The sequence below is a fragment of the Callospermophilus lateralis genome, chromosome 13, assembly GCF_048772815.1.
Source record: "Callospermophilus lateralis isolate mCalLat2 chromosome 13, mCalLat2.hap1, whole genome shotgun sequence".
In the NCBI taxonomy this organism is placed as follows: domain Eukaryota; kingdom Metazoa; phylum Chordata; class Mammalia; order Rodentia; family Sciuridae; genus Callospermophilus; species Callospermophilus lateralis.
The window spans coordinates 107,388,245-107,408,365 of record NC_135317.1 but is presented as its reverse complement, the minus strand read 5'-3'; the positions used below and the strand labels follow the sequence as shown (position 1 = coordinate 107,408,365).

Below are 20,121 nucleotides of genomic sequence, written 5' to 3'. Positions count from 1 at the left end.
CAGAGCAAGAACACAGCTTGGGGCGGTGGTGGGTGGTTAGGCCCGAGTCCCCAAGTGGCTAGGCTGGCAGGACGGAGGGCACTGCTCAGGCGGCAGTGACTGTGGACGGGGTGGGAGGCGGGAGCACACTCCCCGAGTTCTGGGAGTCACTGTGCTGACAGCCCAGTGCAGCCCAGGCCCATTCAGCCAAGCCGCAACAGACGGGCAGGTGCCCCACCTTTTCTGAAAGGGTCAGATGGTCTCCTAAGGGGGACTGGCCAGGTAATTGGAATTTCTACAGCACTGTCCCCTCATTTGTGATTTGAGATGCTCTCCCAACCTTGGGGACCTTGAGGGGGTGCTGCCAGGGTCAGATGGGGAAACGGGTGGGGGGTTCTGAGAGCCAACAGCACTGCTCAGAGGTCCAGGACGGGGGCACGTCAGGTTTCATTTTGCCCCCTGGCTGCACACCGCGACGTCACTGGATTGTTACAAGGATCAAAAAATATCACAAATTGTGTGTCCCTTAAAGGGCGGGTGCTTTCCTTCGCATTTTGTGGGTCCCATAGGTCCTGGATGTGGAGAAAGAGTCATTAAAGATGAGACGTTCTCTCAGGACACAGATGGGCTGGCCGCCTTGCGGTCCCAGCACCTGGGGAGGCTGAGGCAGCACCGAAACAGCAACAGTGACGTCAAAGCAAAACCCGGGCAGCAGCTGCATCAGCTCATGGACCTGCTGAGTTTGTGGGCTGGAAAGGGGTTTGGAAATCCGTCCCCAGACCTGTTCTACAGCAGAGACTCGCCCCGGCTGGGCAGGCCAGTTCTGCTGGCCCCCTGGCTCTTGCATCGCAGGAGCCGTGCAGGCGAGCGGTGTCCACTCAGGTGTCCAGGAGGGTAGGTCCCAGGAGGGGCTGGTGGCCCGTAGCCACCTAAAAGTTCAGCGGACTCTTTATGCCATCTTAGGGGAACTTTTCGGTCTCGTGATTCCAACAATATAGGGCCTGTACGGCAGGCTTTGCCCGGACATTCGGCGCCAGGTTTAAACCCTGGCGGGACATTTAGTAGTCTTGGACAAGGTACACAGCCCTCCAAGCCTCAGCCTCAGCCTGTAAAGTAGGCTATCAAGGGACTGCAGCTTATGAGCTGCTGAGAGGACAAAGGCAGGGGCCGGGGCCGCTCAGCAGACGTGTGCTTGGCATGTGTGAGGCCCCCTCGCCCCCTCCCCACCAAGGCAACAGCCACGGGTGTGTCCAGCCCGCAGGGGCCTGGGCAGAGCTCATCACAATCCTCATGTCCTCCTCGCCTGCACACGGGGCCTGGCACGCAGGAGCCCAGACGTGTGTGTTGGGCAAACACCACTGAGTAACAGAGCGGCCTCCCTGGGGCGCTGACTCCGGGCCCCTGCCCACCAGACCCTGGGGATGCTGCCGACCCTCGTGTAACAAGGCACCGCGTTTACCCGTGACAGTACGAGTGCCCCCCCAGATCCCTGTGGCACCTGGTGCCATCTGAACGCTGAGAGGCTGACGGGGCGTTATACAAGGATGCCCGAGGAAGAACGACCACAGGAAGCACCGACCCGCGCTCAGGACAGACAAAACCACGTGGCCCCGCCGCACAGAGCACCAGGGAGCTGTGGGGACAAAGAACACCCACCCTTGGGCCAGAGAGCCTGCCGCCCACGAAGCAGCCGGAGGCCACATCACTGCACACCGTGGTCCGGTGGCACATCAAGTTCAAGTTTTCCTCTTGGGAACTTTCTGAAATTTCTAAGAAATATTTTGTCTGAAGTTGGTTAGTCTGCGGCTGCAGGACTGGCTCTCCCGAGGGCCGGAGAGTTGACCGGGCTCACTCTGCCCTTCCCCCGCCCAGCGCCTGACCCATCCTGCTGGACCGTGGAGCCACGCCCCTCATCTGGCCTAGTCCAGACCTCCACCTCACTTGGAGTCAAATGTCCCTCAAGCCTGCGGGCGACTGTCACTCTCCGTCTCCACCCCTGAACCCAGGGCCCCGAGCTCACCTCTGCCGGGCCTCCCGCCCCTGTCCACCTCCAGGCATTCCAGGAACCAGCAGCCTCTGGGCGCGGAATTTACTCCAAAGAAATGACCACAAGCGTGGACACAGACGTGTGCAGAGGAGTGTCCATGGTGACATTATTTACCATGCGTCCAGCTGTGAGGCCATCTAATGCCCCACAACAGGCAGAGGGAAAGTAAATCATGGACTCCACAGGCACTAAAACCCGTGCCGAGAAATACTTGGTGACAAGAAAGATGGCTGTGATTTAACGGTGAAGTGAAGGAGCCGCGAGAGCCAGGCCTGCAGCCTGCCGTGGGGGAGTGGGCAGCGTGCTCCTGCGGCCTGATGGCCACATTTAAAGAAAATTTTTCTTTTTTTTTTCCTGTATTTTCCACATTAAAAATGCTTTGAGTTTGTAAAATATGATAAACGTTGTCTTAGGGGGTGTGTGATTTAGGGTCTAGAAATGGCGGGTGTCCGCAGGGAAGCTGGGTGGGTGCAGCGGCCCCACCGACTCCCAGCTCCGTGGTCTCTGTAGTGGTCTAGGGTGGTGGAGGCCTCCTTAGTGGTAAGTGACCATTAAGGTGCAGCATGAAGTGAACAAGGACACACAGTGGTGACTGTGGTTGGCACTGGATTTGCAAACAGTGCAAGTTAAAGTGAGACGCAGGCCTGGGACAGGCAACCTGGCCCCGCAGGGCAGCGCTGGGCTGAGAGCAGACCACAAGCCCCCAGCTGGAACCGGCCAGAACGTCCACGTGAGGGCACCCAGCCCGCAGGACCTGAACTCCACCTGCAGCCTCTTCTGGCTCAACCAACAGCCTTGCCTGCTCAGGACCCTGGAGTAAGTCTTCAGGCTCTCGACCGGCAGATTCCTGACGCAGAAGCGGGAGGAAAGAGGGCTCCAGAAAGCCCCTGGGCAGCTCTGCCCGTGCTGTGCTGGCCAGCTGAGGTGCTGCCCTTCTCCCTGCTGCCTCCCACGGTCCTGCTGCTATGGACTAGGGGTCCCCTAGCTCAGCTGAGCCGCCTCCTGCCGCCCTCCAGTCCTGTGGACTCTCCTCCCGCCCTCAGCACGGCAGTGGTTTCTGGGGTGCTGATGTGGTGGAGAGCCACAGTGGTTCAGGCTGCGCACCTGCTCACACTCATGGTGAGGCAGCTTGGTGACTCGCGTGCTCTTCACGCCCCAGGTCCCTTGCTGAGGCCTGCCCGGCGTTGGCATCCCAGGTGACTCCCCCTTCCCGGCTCCCCTCTGGGATGCTCAGGTCCTTCAAGGGCAGACGAGCAGGGACGTGGGGTGAGGCCAGCTGGAGAGGGCCTCCCGGGAGCTGGAGATGAGCATCCGCTTCCGGCACCATCAGAAGACTCCGGGCTTCAGCCACAGACAGACCTGCCACTGGCATCCCCACCAGACGCCTGGGGCGCTCCGAGAGGCTTTCTGCCATCCCTTCAGCCACATTCTTTTAAAATTCCTAGTTCTAGAAAACACCGACTAAGGTTGCTGCTGTTTTCCTGGCTCCACCAGGGCCATTACATGCACTCTTTAATTCTCCCCACAGCCCTTCAATGTAGGCGATCTTCACTTCGTATAGGAGAAAATAGTTTCAGAGAAGTCGGGGAGCTTGCCCAAAGTCACAGAGCTAAATAGTGATGGAGCCCGAATTTTAATTTAGGTCTGGTTGCCTCGTAAGTCTATCTGTTTTCACTTCCTGCCTAAACTGAGTTCCTTCAACCCTACTATCTAGATGGAGCTGCAGATAGAAGACAGAGGAGGAGCCGCACCGGGACACCCAAAGCCAAGGTTGCTCTCTGTGGTTTATGACTGTCCTCCTGGAGCCTTGTTCACGGGCACCCCCGAGTCAGCATGGCAGTTAACAGCTTTAGTAGGAGACAGACCGCTGGACTCCTGGTCAGTGCAATCACCAAAATGAAGTCAGATAAACTGTCCAGCATGGGCTAATCGTCACTGAGTGACTGACCAAGGGGAATTATGACTCCAATTTCTAGTCCTCAAACAGCAGTGGCTCCCCCACCCCCAGGGATATGTGGCATTTTTTAAAGTCATGTGTGCTTGTCACACCTGGGGGAGGGTGCTACTTGCCTCTAGTGGGCAGAGGCAGAGATGATGTTAGCATCTGACCGTGCAGAACAGCTTCTAGCAGAAGAGTTCCCGGCCCAGATGTCAACAGTGCCAAGCCAGGAGCCGGCTCCAAGCATCCAACCCCCAGGGCGAGACCAGCTAGAGGCAGACCAACACAGCAGAGGACAGCGGTTGTGCCCTGGGGAATTGTGGTGGCACAGAGCTGGCCATGCCCGAGGGGTCCACACCTTGCGGGGCGAGAGGGCACCAGGAATTTTGTCCAGCTTGCTTTATTCAAGCATGGCCTGATGGAATCGACTTAGTCTTTCTTTGGGTTAGAATCAGGAGTGGAAAATGTAACCTCTAAGAGGAAAACACACAGAAAACGAGAGTTGTGTGTAATGGGGGAAGCCGGTGCAAGGCCTGTGCGGGGCGTTCTTTCCTGTAAGACCGCTCACCCTGCACCCGCTCCCCAGGCCGGAGACAGGCGCATCCTGCCCACCGCAGCCATGTGGCCAGAGGGCCTGGACCTGGATCTCCAACACTGGGCTTCAAATCTCAAGTCCACTGGTCACCAGCCTTGAGCAGATCACCTTCAACTTCGTTCTCCATCAGGAAAACGGGGCCAGGCCTACCCATCCCCCAGGCCATGGACTCTTCATGACATGATACACGTAAAAGCCCTGGGCCCAGCTCTAAGCTGACCTGAGCGCTCCCCTGGTGACCGTGGCGCGGAAGGTGTCTGCTACGCTGGGCACGTGGCTCTCGTCCCTAGAGGCCCCAGGCACAGAGCTCCTCCTGGAGTCTGCTTCCTAGGCTGCGCTGGGGACATAGTCTCTACGTCAAGAAATGGGTCCAGTGAAGCATTTTACTCAGGGAACTCGCTGCCTCCCGAGGACGGCTTAGGATGAGGGGCACCCACGCTGCAGACCTCCCTTCTCCCAGGGCTTCCGAGCCCCACAGGGACTCCCGCCACCCCTTTCCAGACTCGTGTTGTTCTTGGGTTCTAGTCTCTTTGCATCTTCCCTCAACAGGATGCTGGAGTTTTACTTTCCAAATCAACATGATTTCTAAGGTTTTACACCAGCTGAAGTAGAGTTCGCCACCCTTGATTACAAGCAGAGACAGAGAGGTGGCCGTCCACCACGCGCAGGTCATTCATCAGCGTCACTGACCATCTGGGTTCTGTGGCTCCTGCAGCACATGAGATTTCTCCTAACTGCCCCCTGCTCTCCTGGGCACACCAGAATCATTTTGGAGATGAAGGTGCTGTGTGTTGTGATGTGCTGTAGGTTCCTGAGAATAGAAACTGCGATGACTAAACTCTCCGTGGACAGAGCAAACCAGAGAACGACACACGCCCTGCCATCCGGCCAGCTGGGGCTCGCTTGGTTTTCCATTTCGCTTTGGGGACAGGGTTGCCTGACTTGAGGGTGCTTCCCCTTCAGCGGGTGCCATTTTTTAAGCTTGGCCACCACCCACTCCAGCCACGTGGCTACCTAAGGAGGGGTCCTCAGTGTTGGTCTGTTACAGGATGGAGCCACAGAGGTGGGCAGATGCTTGCTGGTGGGATCACCTCTCAAACGCAAAGGTGGACACCAGGAGGGAGACGTGCTGGAAGCGCCGTGGACGCAGGCCTCTGGCTCTGCTCCCATCGCTCCCCACCAGGGGTGGGTGGACGCCTTATCGCATTTGTGTGTGTGTGAAGGAAGTGTCATTGGACCTGACCCTTGGCGAAGAGCCCGCTGACCATGCTTACCCTCCGCGCGACCCTTCAAGGGGTCCAAAGCCGAAGGCTCCAGGCACAGAGAAACAGACACCAGGGTCCCTGCCTGGAGAATCTTTCAGCCGGAAAAGCAAAGTGCGACTACCTGAGAAGTGAGCAGTACAGAGCTGATGAGGACGAGCCGGCCCTCGTGACAGCCCTGTGTGAGGACCTGGAGCTGGCTGGGTCCTCGGGCCACCTCCCCAGCACTGGGACATTTGCTCTCCATGAGACGCCTTGCAGGGAGCTATTACGGCCCAGACCCAGATGCTCCCACGTGCCCTGAGGACACAGAAGTCCTGGCCCTAGTAATGGGGCTCCAGAACCAGGCTCACAGCCACCGTCCAGCAGTGCTGACTGAACATAGCCGCTGTCCCCTGCCACAGCAAATGCCACTTTGTTGGGGTAAAGCAAAATCAGTGTCGCTGCCAATCAATAGTCTCCCTCACAGTCCTGTGTCCAGGGCTCACCGTCAGCGCTGCCCACCAAGGAAGGGGAAAGGAGCCGCGGAAATGCAGGTTCTTCCCCACGGTGGAAAGGCCTCTAGCAGGGCTCCCTGTCCCTTCCCGTCTCCAGTCCTCTCTCCCTTTCCCTCTCCTTTCCCTAGAGTGCCTCTCAGTGTCCCCTCCCAGGGAAACACCTGTTGGCAGCCTTTCTCGTCTCAGAGCTGAACTGGAGCCACAGCCACAGGTGGAGGTCCTGGCAGCTGTGACCTGGAAACAGACCTCCTCGCGCTCCCTCCCAGCCACGGAGCCACAGAGGGCGCAAGGGCAGCCCAGCCGCCACACTGGCCTCTCCTCCTCTCACAGTCCCTTGCCAGCTCCCTGCTACGCAGCCAAGATGCCAGAGTCGGAGCAGGGAAAGAGGGTCTGAAGCACCATCTGAGGCGCAGAGGAGCCCCGCGGCCTGACTCACCAGCAGACTCATTCCGAGACTGCCGAAGGCGCTGCTGATGTCTCTGAAGGGCAACCCCGGGGCTCCCGGGCAAGAGGTGCCCTCCCTCTGATGCGCACCTGCCCCATCTTGGGGGACAAGTGGGGCCACCTATCAGCAGCCCCAGAGGCAGGAGACGTGGGAAGCTCTGTCCCCAGTGCCGGCCATTCAGCAGGGATTCAGGGGCCAGCAGGAGGGAGAGTCCTCCCTGAGGGACATGCAGTGAAAAGACCCCTGCTGCCTGCCAGCTCTCCTCTCCTCTTCCCCATCGGGCCACGTCCTGGTGACACCATCGGCACTCTCGCAAAGAAACCAGGCCACCTAGAAGTGCCCTTGCCAGAGCCTTCAAAGAAGTCAGGAAGCGTGTTCCTGCACTGAAGTGAGAGATTAAGGCATTGACTCAGATCGGGATTTCTGCAAGGGGCTTGCACGTGGTGCTAGGAAAGTCTCAGTGTCTCTGCACCCTGAGGGGCATCATTCAAAGGGCATCCAAGTTTGAGATCCTCTAGAAGCAGACCCAGGGGCACAGGTTAGAGGGCAGAGTTCTTTGGGAGAGATCCCAGGAAACAAGTTTGGAAGTAGGAGGTCGTCAGGATGGGCCCTGACCCCACATGGTGGTGTCCTTATGAAATGGGGACGCTTACTTGCACAGGGAGACCCCCAGGGGAGCCCCACATGAGAAGGCAGGCAGGCCAGGGAGCCCCAGCGCCCCTCCAGGAGCTGGGGGAGGCTGCAGCGGACCTTCCTTTTGAGTCAGGAGCTGGCACGGCCAGCACCCCGAGTTTGAACCTCCAGGCTCCAGAACTTGCTTTCAAAGCCACGGTCATGCCCCAGGAAACTGATATGGTAGGTTCTGGGAATGTAGCTTCTCCCCTCGAAATCTCATGTTGGAGCTTACTCCCCGGGAGGACTAAGAGGGGGGCATGTGATCTGACATGGGCGTAGAGCTGAGGCCTTCAGGAGTGGTGACATGGCAAGGTCCTCAGGTGGGTCCCCTGGAGAATGGTGGGGCTGTGTAGGGAGAGGAAGGGAGACAGGACACACAGGCCACGTGTGCCCACCCTGCTCTCCACATGTGACGCCTCGTGCCACCCGAGGGCGAGGCAGCCCTTGACCTAGGGCCAGAACTGAAGCCCAGCTACGTCTGTTTGCCCTGTCACCACCCCGACTGTGACCTGAGCGGGACTGAGGTCGGAGGCTTGGGGAACCGAGGCAGGCAGGAGGAGACCTCAGCGATGAAGCACCGGGAAGCCCCGTCCCCAGCTGGGACCTCGCCCTGCGGCCATTCCCAGGGGCACAGCGCCTCAGCGCCCCACCGGAGAGCAGTGGCTCGGGAGTCCAGCCATCGGCTGAGGGCTGCTCCTGCAGGACCCCAGGGTGGGGTGGAGGCCCCTGCCACCTGCTGTGCCCCAGAGCACGTGGCTTCCCCTTCCTCTCTGTGCAGATCTACCATCTGATGGTACCTCCAGGATGCGTCCCTTGCTCCTCCCGCAGCCCCCCAACCACTCCCCCGGGACCCTCCTGACGGAGCCACTTGAGAGTCCTCCCCGAGCCCTTCCCACTACTCTGAGAACCTCTTAATGGGGTTTTAAAGACGGTCAGGGGAGAGGGACCCAATCTGCCCAGAAGCGAGTGATTGTACGTCCCTCCCTTCCCCCTGAGAAGGGGGGAAGGCTTGGAAAAGTCCTGCAGTCCAACAACAAGCAAAGCGCTCCTTCAGGGACCTTAAACCAGCATTTCCAAGATGATGCCTCTCTCAGGGCATCCTAACACCCTGAGGGGCCCAGCCTATCCGAGCAGAGGGCAGCCCGGTCGGCCAGGGGTGGGACGGGCAATGCCGTTCCTAAGCCTAGGTCCATCAACAGCACCTACGCAGATCCCCAGACGCCCCTGTGGACAAGCACCCGCCCTGCTGACCTGTGTGTGCACAGCTTTCTTTCTGGCTGGCTACTTTCTTTCTGCCTGCCATGTTCCTGGGAGAATCCGGTGGACGCCCTCCCAGGTCCTCGGGCCCCTATTTCCTTATGGGAGGCCAGGCCAGAGGGCCTAGGAAGGATGGACAATGGCCTGAAGAAGCTGGAGCGGGCGGGGAGACCAGTGACTCTGCTGGGTTGACGCTGCCTGGGGCTCAATGCCTCTTTGCACCCCGCCCCCGCCTGTGGAGGGGGTAGGCCCGCCTCGGCCTGGGCCCCAGGGTAGGTGTCTGAGCCCACGCAGTGCAGCCACCTGCAGCTCTGCTGTGGCTGCCCTCCCAACACAAGGCCCCTGGTGCACATCTGAGACCAGAGTGGCCAGGTCCAAGCAACGGGCCTCTTTACTGGCCCAGGGAGAGGACCAGCCACTTACTAAAGTCATGCTTTGGTGATCATTCTGCACCAACTTCAGGATGACTGGCCAACTGGGAGGTCATCTTTCTGTTTTTAGCTGAGATGACTCCAGGCTTGGACACTGCTAGGAAATGTCCAACCCAAACCTCAAAATGCCTGAACAGCCAAATCCTCTCCTCATCCCTCGGCATGCAGGAGCCGCTCCATGCTCTTCCAAATGGCCGGAAAAGGATTTTCTGAGTAAGTTATGAACTGAAATCAGGAGTTAGATCAGCTTGGAGCCTGAGGCTTTGATTTAGAGCCACAGCTAGAAACTAACGATGTGTTTTCTAAACTAACGAAATCAAGAAATTGCTGAGAAGATCAAAACCGCTCCCCGAGTCCCCCTCACTCCTCCCCCTCGTCCCCTTTGGATTTGGGGCATCTGTGACTGTAGACTATTCGCCGTCCACTTCAGCCCCCAAGGGGCTCCCTCTCCAAAGTGAGGTTCCGAAGCTTTGAAAATTAGAGACGCACCCCACCCCCACCCAGAGAGCTGTCCCCTGACGCGCTGCTCTGGTGAGGGGACAGTGCTTCAAGCCGCCTCTCCTGGAGTTACGGACAGGCACACTGCACAATGCCGCCTTTGCAGTGGGCAGGTGAGAGCCAGCCAAGAGTTTAAAAGGGGATTTCACAGGCCAGGTCAGCAGGGGGACGGGTGGGTAAGCGGTGGTGGATACAATTATTGGACTTTCTGGGCTGTTCTTTTGAAGCCTCAATGCTTAATAAAAAGAAAAAGGATAATCCTCTTTGCCAACCTTTTGTAGCTCAATCTTTATTGTTCCCATCGAAGCCCAAAGAAAATGGACAAGATTCATTTTGTCCAGAAAGCATTTGTGTATTTTATATAGGTCTGGGCTTTGAAGCGTTTATCATTAAGTGAGAGAAAAGACAAAGATTTCTCTCTGCCCGGAGGAATCAAAGGAGGAATTTCTGAAGCTCTTTAGTCTCACTCAAAATAGTCCCGGGTGGCATCCCTCAGTATATGCTTCCTCTGCCTCAAAACTCAGCATGAAAATTAGCAAGCTCGGCCGACGAACGGGGAAATTAGACCAGCCACGTGGGCAGGTTCAGTCTCTTGTAAAACTGAGAACATGGTCTCCAGAACCAGGGAGGCTCTCTTGCCAGTGGGCTCCCCACTCATTGAACGCCATCTCCAAGACGTGGGCCAGTCAAGGGCTGACACGGCTGACCGCTGCAGGTCTGTGTTGACCAGAGACATGAAGAGCTTCGTGAAGCTCGACTCATGACCGGCTGAGTGGCCCGCCAGGCGGTTTCCAGGATCAGAACCAAGTGCCCCTGGTCATGTCCACCGTCTCCGTGGTCAAACAGGCCACCAGCAGCCACCATGTTGGATTGCTTACAGAAACAAAGGCATCAAACGCTCTTTGTTTTGGACAACACACACAGGATGGTCACGGTGGGGAACACTGGTGAGAATCTGGGGGCTTGGTGGCATTTACTGCTGACGCCTAAGTTTCCTGAAACTCCCATGCACTGGGTCTCCGCTGTGAGAAGAGCTCATCCCCGAGTTCTGAGAACAGTGATTTTCCACCTTCGCTTTAATGCCAGCCGTGGGTCTGGGGGATCCCCACACATCTGGGCTTACGTGAGGGGTGCATGGGCTTCCACAGGGGGCAGGGGGATGCAGTCTGTCCTGGGACCTGGGGCAGGAAGGTGCCGGGAAGGAGAGACGCAGGCTCGCCTGGGAGCAGGAGAGGGTGCGGGCCCTGTCAGCCTCAAGTCCTAAGATCCGTTAGGGGTCACTTCCCTCTCGAGGTCCTAGAGGCTCTCGTCTGGACAGAGTGCTCTTGTGCATCCTCAGAACCCTGGGGGACGCCCAGCCACGGCTTCACCCTGCTGCTCACTAGCTGTGACGGCAGCTCTGAGCTCAAGGGCTTCGCCTTCCACAGAGCTGTCCTGCTGCCCCCAGATGCCTTGTAAGTGCACAACCACACACAGGGCCACTCGCCTCACACACACACACACACAGAGCCACCCACCTCACACATACACACAGGGCCACCACCAGCACACACACAGGGCCACTCGCCACACACACACACACACACACACACACACAGGGCCACTCGCCACACACACACACACACACACAGGGCCACTCGCCACACACACACACACACACACACACACACACAGGGCCACTCGCCACACACACACACACACACACAGGGCCACTCGCCTCACACACACACACACACACACACACACACACAGAGCCACCCACCTCACACATACACACAGGGCCACCCACCAGCACACACACAGGGCCACTCGCCACACACACACACACACACACACACACACACACAGGGCCACTCGCCACACACACACACACAGGGCCACCCACCAGCACACACACAGGGCCACTCGCCTCACACACACACACAGGGCCACTCACCACCACACAGGGCCACTCGCCACACACACACACACACACACACACACACACAGGGTCACTCACCCCTACAAGGCTACTCGCCACACACACGGCCACTCACCACACACACAGGGCCACTCACCACATACACAAGGCCATTCACCACACACACAAGGCCACTCACCCCCACAAGGCCACTCGCCACACACACAGGGCCACTCACCACACACACAGGGCCACTCGCCACAAACACAAGGCCACTCGCCACAAACACAAGGCCACTCGCCACAAACACAAGGCCACTCGCCACAAACACAAGGCCACTCGCTGAGACACACAAGGCCACTCACCCCATATAAGGCCACTCATCCCCACAAGGCCACTTGTCACACACATAAGGCCACTCACCCTCACAAGGCCACTCGCCACACAGAAGGCCACTCACCCCCACACAAGGCCACTTGCTGGTGCACACACACCCACACCTCAGACACAGCACAGGCGAGCACGGACATGCCACGCACATCAGCACGCACACTGGGCACCCACCTACCTGGACAGACCCCTGGGCTTGGCTCAGGCTGTGCATGACGGAGTCGCCGTCCTGGCTCCCTCCCCAGCCGGCATCTGCAGCACAGGGGTAACCTGGCCCCCACACCCTCTGCCCGGCTCTTCCCACAACAGCTCTGTCCAATTCTCCCCGTCACTCCCAGCCCAGACGGGGACAGGCAAGTCTAACTGAGACCGTCGTTCATGTTACGTCTTAGAGCGAGCCCGATTTGGGGCGGTGGGAAGCTGCCGAGTACAGGATGGGGGGGCTCGTCCCCTAGATGTTACAGCGTAAGGGAGGCAGAGGGGTCTGTGGGCCTAAACGACAGAGCCTTGTGGCGCTACGTTCCTGGCCAGCCGTCCCCCACCCCCTCGGTTTGGCCAGGGCAGCAGTGGCTACAGACCCCCGTCCCTGTGAACGTCCTGCTGCAGGGTCTGAGCTCTGGCCTCGCCCTCCCTCCTCCCGTTCCCTGGACCCCTCTCCAGGCCACAGGTGTCTGCACATCTGCCTCCGGGCGCTCGGTCACTCAGCCTTCGCAGCGTGGTTTGCTCTGCTCCACCAGGAGCACGGGGGGCGGGGGGGACCTGTGTATTCCACTTCACCCCTAGGTCCAGTAGGAAGATGCGAATTCTGGCATAAATAGAAGACAATTTCTTCCCCTCCTTGAGGATTCAGTAAAAAAGCCAAGTCTCCACTCCAAGTCTGTGTCAGGGAGCTGTTCCTTTAGGAAATCTCATACGCAGGCCGAGGAAGGCCCATGCCCACAGCAGCTAATCACAGGCACTTGTTCAGGGCCAACACCCCTCAAGTGTGACTTCATTTACATTTGTATTTCTACCTCTGCAGAAGGTGAGGGAGCCGGAACAAACTGAACACACACTGAGTTCCACCACATGCAGGAAAGTTCCAAAATAGGCATGTTTATTAAAAGTAAAATGGAAAATACGAGTTCACCGGATTTGGGGAAATGCGAGTTCAAAACTATAATAACATGTCAGGGAAAAACAGGTCTTTATTGACAACCCAGTATTCCATGCTCAGCAGGAAAATGTGTAGTAAATAAAGATATTCAGCAACAGAATAACCATTTCTTACTTCAAGAATTGAGAGGAAACTAGAAACAAGTGCTTACTAAGGAGAATTCCATAAAATCTGCTTTGGAATGCAGCGGGCGGACTCAGGATGGAGCAGATCAGCTGCAGAGGGTCCCGGGTAGGCCAAGAGGCCCGGGGAGGGTGTCTGGAGCCCATCTATCCTGGGCATGTCACCAAGCCTCACGAAAAGACCCTTCTTCTGCCTTTGCTGCCACTTGCCCCCCCGAAGATCTCTACTGGACTCTGCAAATGACCGGCGGCCAGCGGGGCCAGCACCCCGCCTGCCCTGCTTTCTCCCGGTTTTCTTCCCCTCATGCCTGAAAATTAGCTGCCGAGTGGCATGATCCTCGCAGACATGATCCTCACAGCCCAACGGACACTCCTAACACCTCCAGCCCTGCAACTCGGCCACCTCCAGCAAAGCTGGGCCTTCTCCAGCAGTCCCAAGTGGCCCCTCAAACCTGCGGCAGATGCACAGCCTGCGGGGCCAGCGGAGAGCTCCGAACCCCGCCCTTGGCTTTTCCCAGTCGGGGAGTCGTTTATAAGACAACCAGAGCAGTGAGAAGGCAGCTTACATGCTGCCCCCACAGCCTACCCAGGTGGGGCGGGGCGGGTGGAGAGCTCGGGGATTCAGTGTTCTCAGAAACTGCGATTTCAAGACCACGGACGATGCCTTTTGTAGCTAAAAGGAATGTTCAGCCCCCTCCTCTTCTCTCGTCTTACTGATGAGGACACTAAGGCGCAAGGGGAAATTAACTGGTTTACAGTGACGGGAAGAAAACGGAAGCCAGTTAGGCCAGTGGTCCTGCTCTGCTGCTTCAGGAAAATGAGGCCGTGTCTGCGAAGGTGGGGAAACTGAGGCACGCAAGATCATGGCCGTGGATTTCCACGCACCCTGCACACAGGCCCTTCTGGACAGCATCTCCTCCACACTGCCTGTGGGAGACAGGCACCACCTCCGCATCTCACAGAGGAGGAGCAGGGCTCCAGGCGGGCTGCTGGCCCCGAGGAGGGCTGTGAGAGGCCCTGGCCTGCGTCCCTGTCCTCCTGCCTTCCCAGCCTCCTTCAGACGGACACAAACATCTGCAGATGGTCCCCGAGAACCAGAAATCACCCTCTCTGCTCAATCGGATTGTTGTCAACAGAAGTCGAGGGTCCTGTGAAATGCTTTTTTATTTCAGCCCATTCTTTTAATTGTCAATCCTAGATTTGCCCAAGTAATTAACAAAAGTTACATTTGTAAAGGTTTTCCTGCAGGCTCAGCTATCATGACCAACCTCAGAAACGGCTTAAAAGTCCAACAAGCAAATGTCCAACAGCCAAGAAAAGGTGATGCTGGTGCCCGGAAGTGCCCAGAGCACTCAGAGCAAGAAGGCAGGCCGAGCGCGAGAACAGCTCACACCAATGTGCAGGAAAGCAGCATCCGACACGCTCATGAGGAGAGCCAAGACCAGCAGCAGGAAGACGCTGGCGTGGGGCGCAGAGAAGGAAAGGAGAGCCCTGGGCTGGCTGGTCATGGATTGAAACAGCTTTCACGCCCTTCCGTGATCTCATATTTTTATTAAATATCTCAGATTAAGAGAGGAAGGAAGTGATAGGTACCCGGAGCAGTTATTTCAACGCTGATCACACGGGCTCTCCTGTGAGACGGCTCTAACCCTGTGTCTTATTTCCGTGTTTTGAGGCAACGGGGCAATTGGACGGTGTGACCTCGGCTACGATCTACAAAGTCTCCGTTTCCCCTTGGCACCTTTAATTATTTCATTAGTCCAGGGGTGAAGGCCTGATTGTTTTCTGCTTTTCCCTAGAATTAAAGCCAAATCAGAAAAATGAGCTTCTATCTCTATTTCTGAGATACGTTAGTTAACCAAGTGGATTCATCTTCTTTATGGATCCAAAATAAACAAGTAGGGGCTGGGATGTGGCTCAAGCCGTAGTGCGCTCGCCTGGCAGGCGTGCAGCCTGGGTTCGATCCTCAGCACCACATACAAACAAAGATGTTGTGTCCACCGAAAACTAAGAAATAAATAGTAAAAAATTCTCTCTCTCTCTCTCTCTCTCTCTCTCTCTCTCAAAAAAAAAAAAATAATAAAACTCTCACTGTGGCCTACATTAAAAAATAAATTAATTAATTAATTAAAAATAAATAAACAAGTAGCAGAATTTCCCATTGTCCGCCAAGAAAGTTTTAATGACAGCAGGATTTTACCTTAAACCAACCCGATCTCACCTTAAATCACGGTCCACTCAAACTGCCTGTCCCCTTCCAATTTCATTCCTGGTTTTTGTTTGGTTTTGTTTTCAAAGCACTTTGTTGAATACTAAGTTGTCCAGAGGAGAGGGTCACAGGACGCCGATCCAGCAGGCCCAGCCATTAACGTGAACCTGACGGTGGGGACGTCTGGATCCCCTGCTCTCAGCAAGCCCTGATGCTGCTGGGCTCCAGGTGCTGTCCTTGGGGCTCCAGGAGCAGGACGGCTCGTCCCTCAGGGATCACTGTGTTTCAACTAACAGGTTAAAGGACTGGTTTAATCATTTTCTTTAACCAGATGGAATGATTGCGTGTTCCAAATTGATTAAATTGACCATTACTCTCATGCTGACAAGAAATAGCTTTTCCAAGCAGAATTAAGAAAGCTATTTTGAACCATTTCCGAATACTGCTCACCCAGGGGACCCACAGGAGAAAAGGGATTCCCGACACGTGTGTCCTAATTCAGGACAGTTGTTCTGGTGCCTGGACCCTGCTAGGCAAAGCCCAGGATGCAAAGCTGGCCACTGTTGGAGGTAAAAGCGTGGACATCCAAGAAAACCAAATCTGGTTGTTAGAGAACAAAAGCAAAGCTGAGAAGAGCAAGTGACTACAGCCGGGTTCCATGCCTCGGCCAGCGCCCAGCGCCGCTCTGGGAGGTGGTGAGTGGCAGCAGACGTGGTCTGTCACCGCAGGACAGGCACCAGCAGCCTCTCTGGGCACGCAGAGGCCAAGGCAAAGGGACGGCGGTGAACTTGTGCTGCGTCACATCCACGCTCCTGCCGGTCCTCCAGCAGCCTGACCGAGGCTTGGTGTTGCAGATGGACACACTAGACACGCAGGCACCCCGCACCACCAGGCTGCCTGGGCAGGTTCTGGGCAGACCAGGTGGTCCTGGCTAGGATCCCAGTGAGATGCAAACGGGTGTCCCTTATCCTCGGGCCACCCTGAGGAGGGTCATGGGGCTCCGCTATTTCTGATTTTCTCCCCTTTCACTATTGACATTATATATTGTTTTCACTTTGAGGAAATCTTTTAAAAATTTAAATTCAAAATTCCATGAACATCCCAAGCTCCAAGCCTCCTTTCCCCCGGGCCTATGTGGGATCATGGAGTGCACACAGAATTCAAAGAAGGGGTGAGCTGGGTGCCAACAGATGGGGGAGATGCCGCTGCGGCCTTACAACACAATCAGAATGAATGGAGAACCCCAGCGGCGGGTTTCCTCTCCAGTGCCTAGGTTTACAAGAGCTCAGTCGAGGTGAAATAGTACTAATTGGTGCAATTCTCTAACTGGCTCACATACGCAGGGCATATTGCATTCACTTTCCACCTTCACATCTCTACGACCTTTACTTTAGAGATAAGAAAACTGAGGTCCAGAGAGGCTCAGTAACTTGCTAAAGTTGCCCAGACAGAAAATGCTGTGGTTGGCCTGACTCCACCAGGTCCAGTGACTTCCTAAAGCAGAGCTGCTCACAGCCCTGGGGCTTCATGTCCGAGCTACGTCTTCTCACTAAAGAAAGCACAAAAGCTGCGTAGACCCCCATGCATTCTTGGCCACGGTGGAGCAGGGAGTCGGGCACCAAGAAGCCAGGGCCACAGCTATGTGCTGCGCACCAGGCAGGCCATCCTAGTCCTTCCGGCCTAGGCCCTGGAGGCCGCCTGGGCAGGTTCTGTACAGACCAGGTGGTCCTGGTCAGGAGACGCAAACGGGACAGGCCTGGCAAAAGCCCATGTTTGAAAGCGGCTCGGGGACAGGTCACAACAGGGCCCGGGCCGGGAAGGCCCCACTGCTGCTGCTGACAGCCTTCCTGCAGGGGAGCACCGAGGCGGCCTTCAGGCGGCCTGGGGCGTCTGTTTATCAGCCTCTCTAGAAAGAGCTGATGTCCAGGCTCGGAGACAGCAAGGTCCTGAAAGCGAGAACCCTTGCCCTGCTCTCTGGGAGTGGGCGGCCTCGGTCCTGGGGCTTTGCTCCCAGCTCCTGGCAGCCGCGGGCCCTCGCAGTCTCCTCTGTTCCTTCTGACTCCACTGGGCCTGTCCTCAGCCCAGAGCCCACACAAGCCGACCAGCAGGGAACTCCCTCCGCAGCCTCCCCAGCCTGAGGCCTCCAGCTGTGCAGGATCCTTCCTGGCTGTTGGGACCTCCTTTGTCCCCTGCACACAGGGAGGGGCTGCCCGGCTCCACCTGGTGCCCTAACCCCACAGCTCGCTGTGACTCACACCCTTTCTGAGAAAAGCTACAGTATCAGAGAAAACCCCACGTCCTGCAGCCCTCGCAGCCGGTAAGGTGCTAGCCCAGGGCCAGGCTCCCTCGTGGAGGCAGCCCCACTGCAGAAGGACGGTCCTGACTCCCTTCCCTACTCCCCAGACCCACGCATGTGAAGCTCGCCCTGTTGGCAGAAGCAGCCTGACGCCCTCTGGGCAGGCCGCGGCCTCCCTTCCCCTCCAGGGTCTGCACTGGGGAACACGGGAGGCTGGACACAGATGACCGGCCCCCAGAACCCAAGTCCTCACGGTGGCCACTCGACAAGGCCCGCGCTCTCGTGGTTCCCTGCTTCTGTCTCTGGCCGGGGAAGGGTGTGTCCTAGTGCGGCCCTGGCCGCGAGCGTGACAGGACCCTCTGGGTCCAGAGGTGGCAGGCGCTCTGTGAGGCTGCAGCTCCTACTTCCCACACCTGCCACTTCCCCCTCCTGGGCCTCTCAGTCCTGGCCAGGAGTTTCAGGCCAGTGACCAGTGCCACTGGCTGTCACCCTGCCTGACTGGCTGGTGACATGTCCTCTGTTGGCAGAGTGAGGGTGCCTGCTCAGGATGACGGGAGGGGTCGGTGGCCGGAACGTCGCAGTGTGAGGCAGCCTCGCTGACGCTGGGCTGGCCTCTGCTCCACACTCCCTCTGTCCCAGCTGGCCGGCCTGTGGCTCTCGGGCCTCCTTCCCTCGCCCCCCTCTCCTGTCTCTTCTGATCACCAGGCAATCCATGCTCTGGGCAGCTTGACCCTGGGCTGCAGTTTGGAGCGCAGGGCTTCCCTGCCCTGATTCTGGGAGCGCAGGAAGGGGCAGACACCAGGCCCTCACGCCCTCGAGGACCCCAGCACACGGTCTGAGCTCGTGCCGCCGGGCAGCACCTTACCTGTAACTGGGCACCACACCTGCAGGATGGCCGCGATGGCTAGCGCCTCCCACTTCATCTTGTCCTTTCTCCCAGGAGATGCGGGGCAGAGGACGATGGCAGAGCAGCCTGGGCTCTGAAGGAGGCCCTGCCGCTCTGTGGGCCTCCGCCTCAGGAAGTGGAGGGCCGCGGGCCCTGTGAGAACTCTGCCTGGCTCACGGCAGGAAGCTCCGAGGCTTGAGGTCGGGGGCGTGTTTACATCAGCCGGGCTGAAGCTTGCTTTGTCTCTGGTCTGACCCCCGTTCTGTCTCTTTATTGCTTGCTGGTTCTTGTCCCACGTGTATCCAATTCCCACCTTGACGGCCAGGTCAGTCCCAGCGCTCGCACGGGAGCAGGGTCAGCCTTCTGCCAGGCCCTCGACTGTTTGGTGGAGGTTGGGGAAAGGGCAGAGCTGGATTCAGAGTCGGGCTAAATGTAGATGGACTGCTGGGCTCTGGGGACATCTCCACCTGCCCCTTGCTTGTCCCTTCAGAACCACCCGAAGGCTGCGGCCCCGGGAGCCACCCAGTGGGCCAACAGCCCATCCCACCCACGGGTCACGGGCAACTAGGAGATTGTTGAAGGGACAGAATTGACGGCAGTGTGACTCGTTGATAGATAATTAACACACTCAGTGCCCCTCGTCAACCTCGGGGAAGCTCTGGTGGCCCAGCACGGGTCACACGCTGATCAGTCATGGACTTCAGGAGGACAAGACACGGCCCTCACAGAGCCTCTGTGACAGGAAAGGGAGGGGAGGATGGGCCCACAGAGGCAGGGCTCTCCACTCTGCCCCGGGCCCTGGGGAGCACTGGGGGCTGGTTGGCTCCTGGAGCGAGGCCCACACTTTGCAGTGGAGGAATCAGGCAGGGGCAGGAGGGAGACCCTGGCGGACACCTGGCCAGCAGCTGGAGCGCCTTCCAGTAAGTGATGCAGACGAAGCCGCTGTTGGCCTGCCCGCCTCTCCTGCGCACCTCTCGGAAACTGCGACCTCATTCCCCTTCAGGAGGCCACACTCCCATAAGCCTTGGTGGAGGACTTTGAGAGCGGTTCCCACTGCCATGGGCTCCATTGTAGGCCCAGTCCTCCCACCAGCCAAAGCACCAAATTCTGCTGTTTACAAGGACAGTTCAGAGACAGGCTCCGTGGCCCACGCCCACAATCCCAGAGACCCGGGAGGCTGAGGCAGGAGGATCCCAAGTTCCAGGCCAGCCTTAGCAATTTCGCAAGACCCTGTCTCAAGATCAAAAGGGCTGGGGATGCAGCTTGGTGCTGAAGTGCCCCTGAGTCAACTCCCCAGGACAGTGAAAAGGAGGATTGGTTCAGAGGGGCAGTGGAAGCAGCTCCTGGGAGAGGCACCTATTTCTTGGAGAACAGGAGCGGTGGGGACAGCACCACAGCCATGGCCAGGAGCCAGGAGGAGCAGGCTGACCCTCAGGTGTCTCCTTCTGAGGTCCTCAGAATCCGGAGGGAAGCCTAACCCACAGCGAGGCCAGAGGCTGTCTGAGGAGTAACAGGGTCTTCCCCAAGGGGGCTCTGC

General features: G+C 57.7%; 1 protein-coding gene across 2 annotated transcripts in view; it reads right to left on the bottom strand.

Annotated features, from left to right (window-relative positions):
* Cd247 (CD247 molecule) overlaps positions 1-18,650 on the bottom strand; it is a 60,554-nt gene extending 41,904 nt beyond the window's left edge. For both annotated transcript variants that reach the window (XM_076831746.2, XM_076831747.2), the window contains exon 1: positions 18,564-18,650. In XM_076831746.2, coding sequence (XP_076687861.1) covers positions 18,564-18,621 — 58 coding nt within the window. In that variant the 5' untranslated portion in view covers positions 18,622-18,650. The remainder of the gene's footprint in view (positions 1-18,563) is intronic.
* Positions 18,651-20,121: the final 1,471 nt, after the last annotated feature.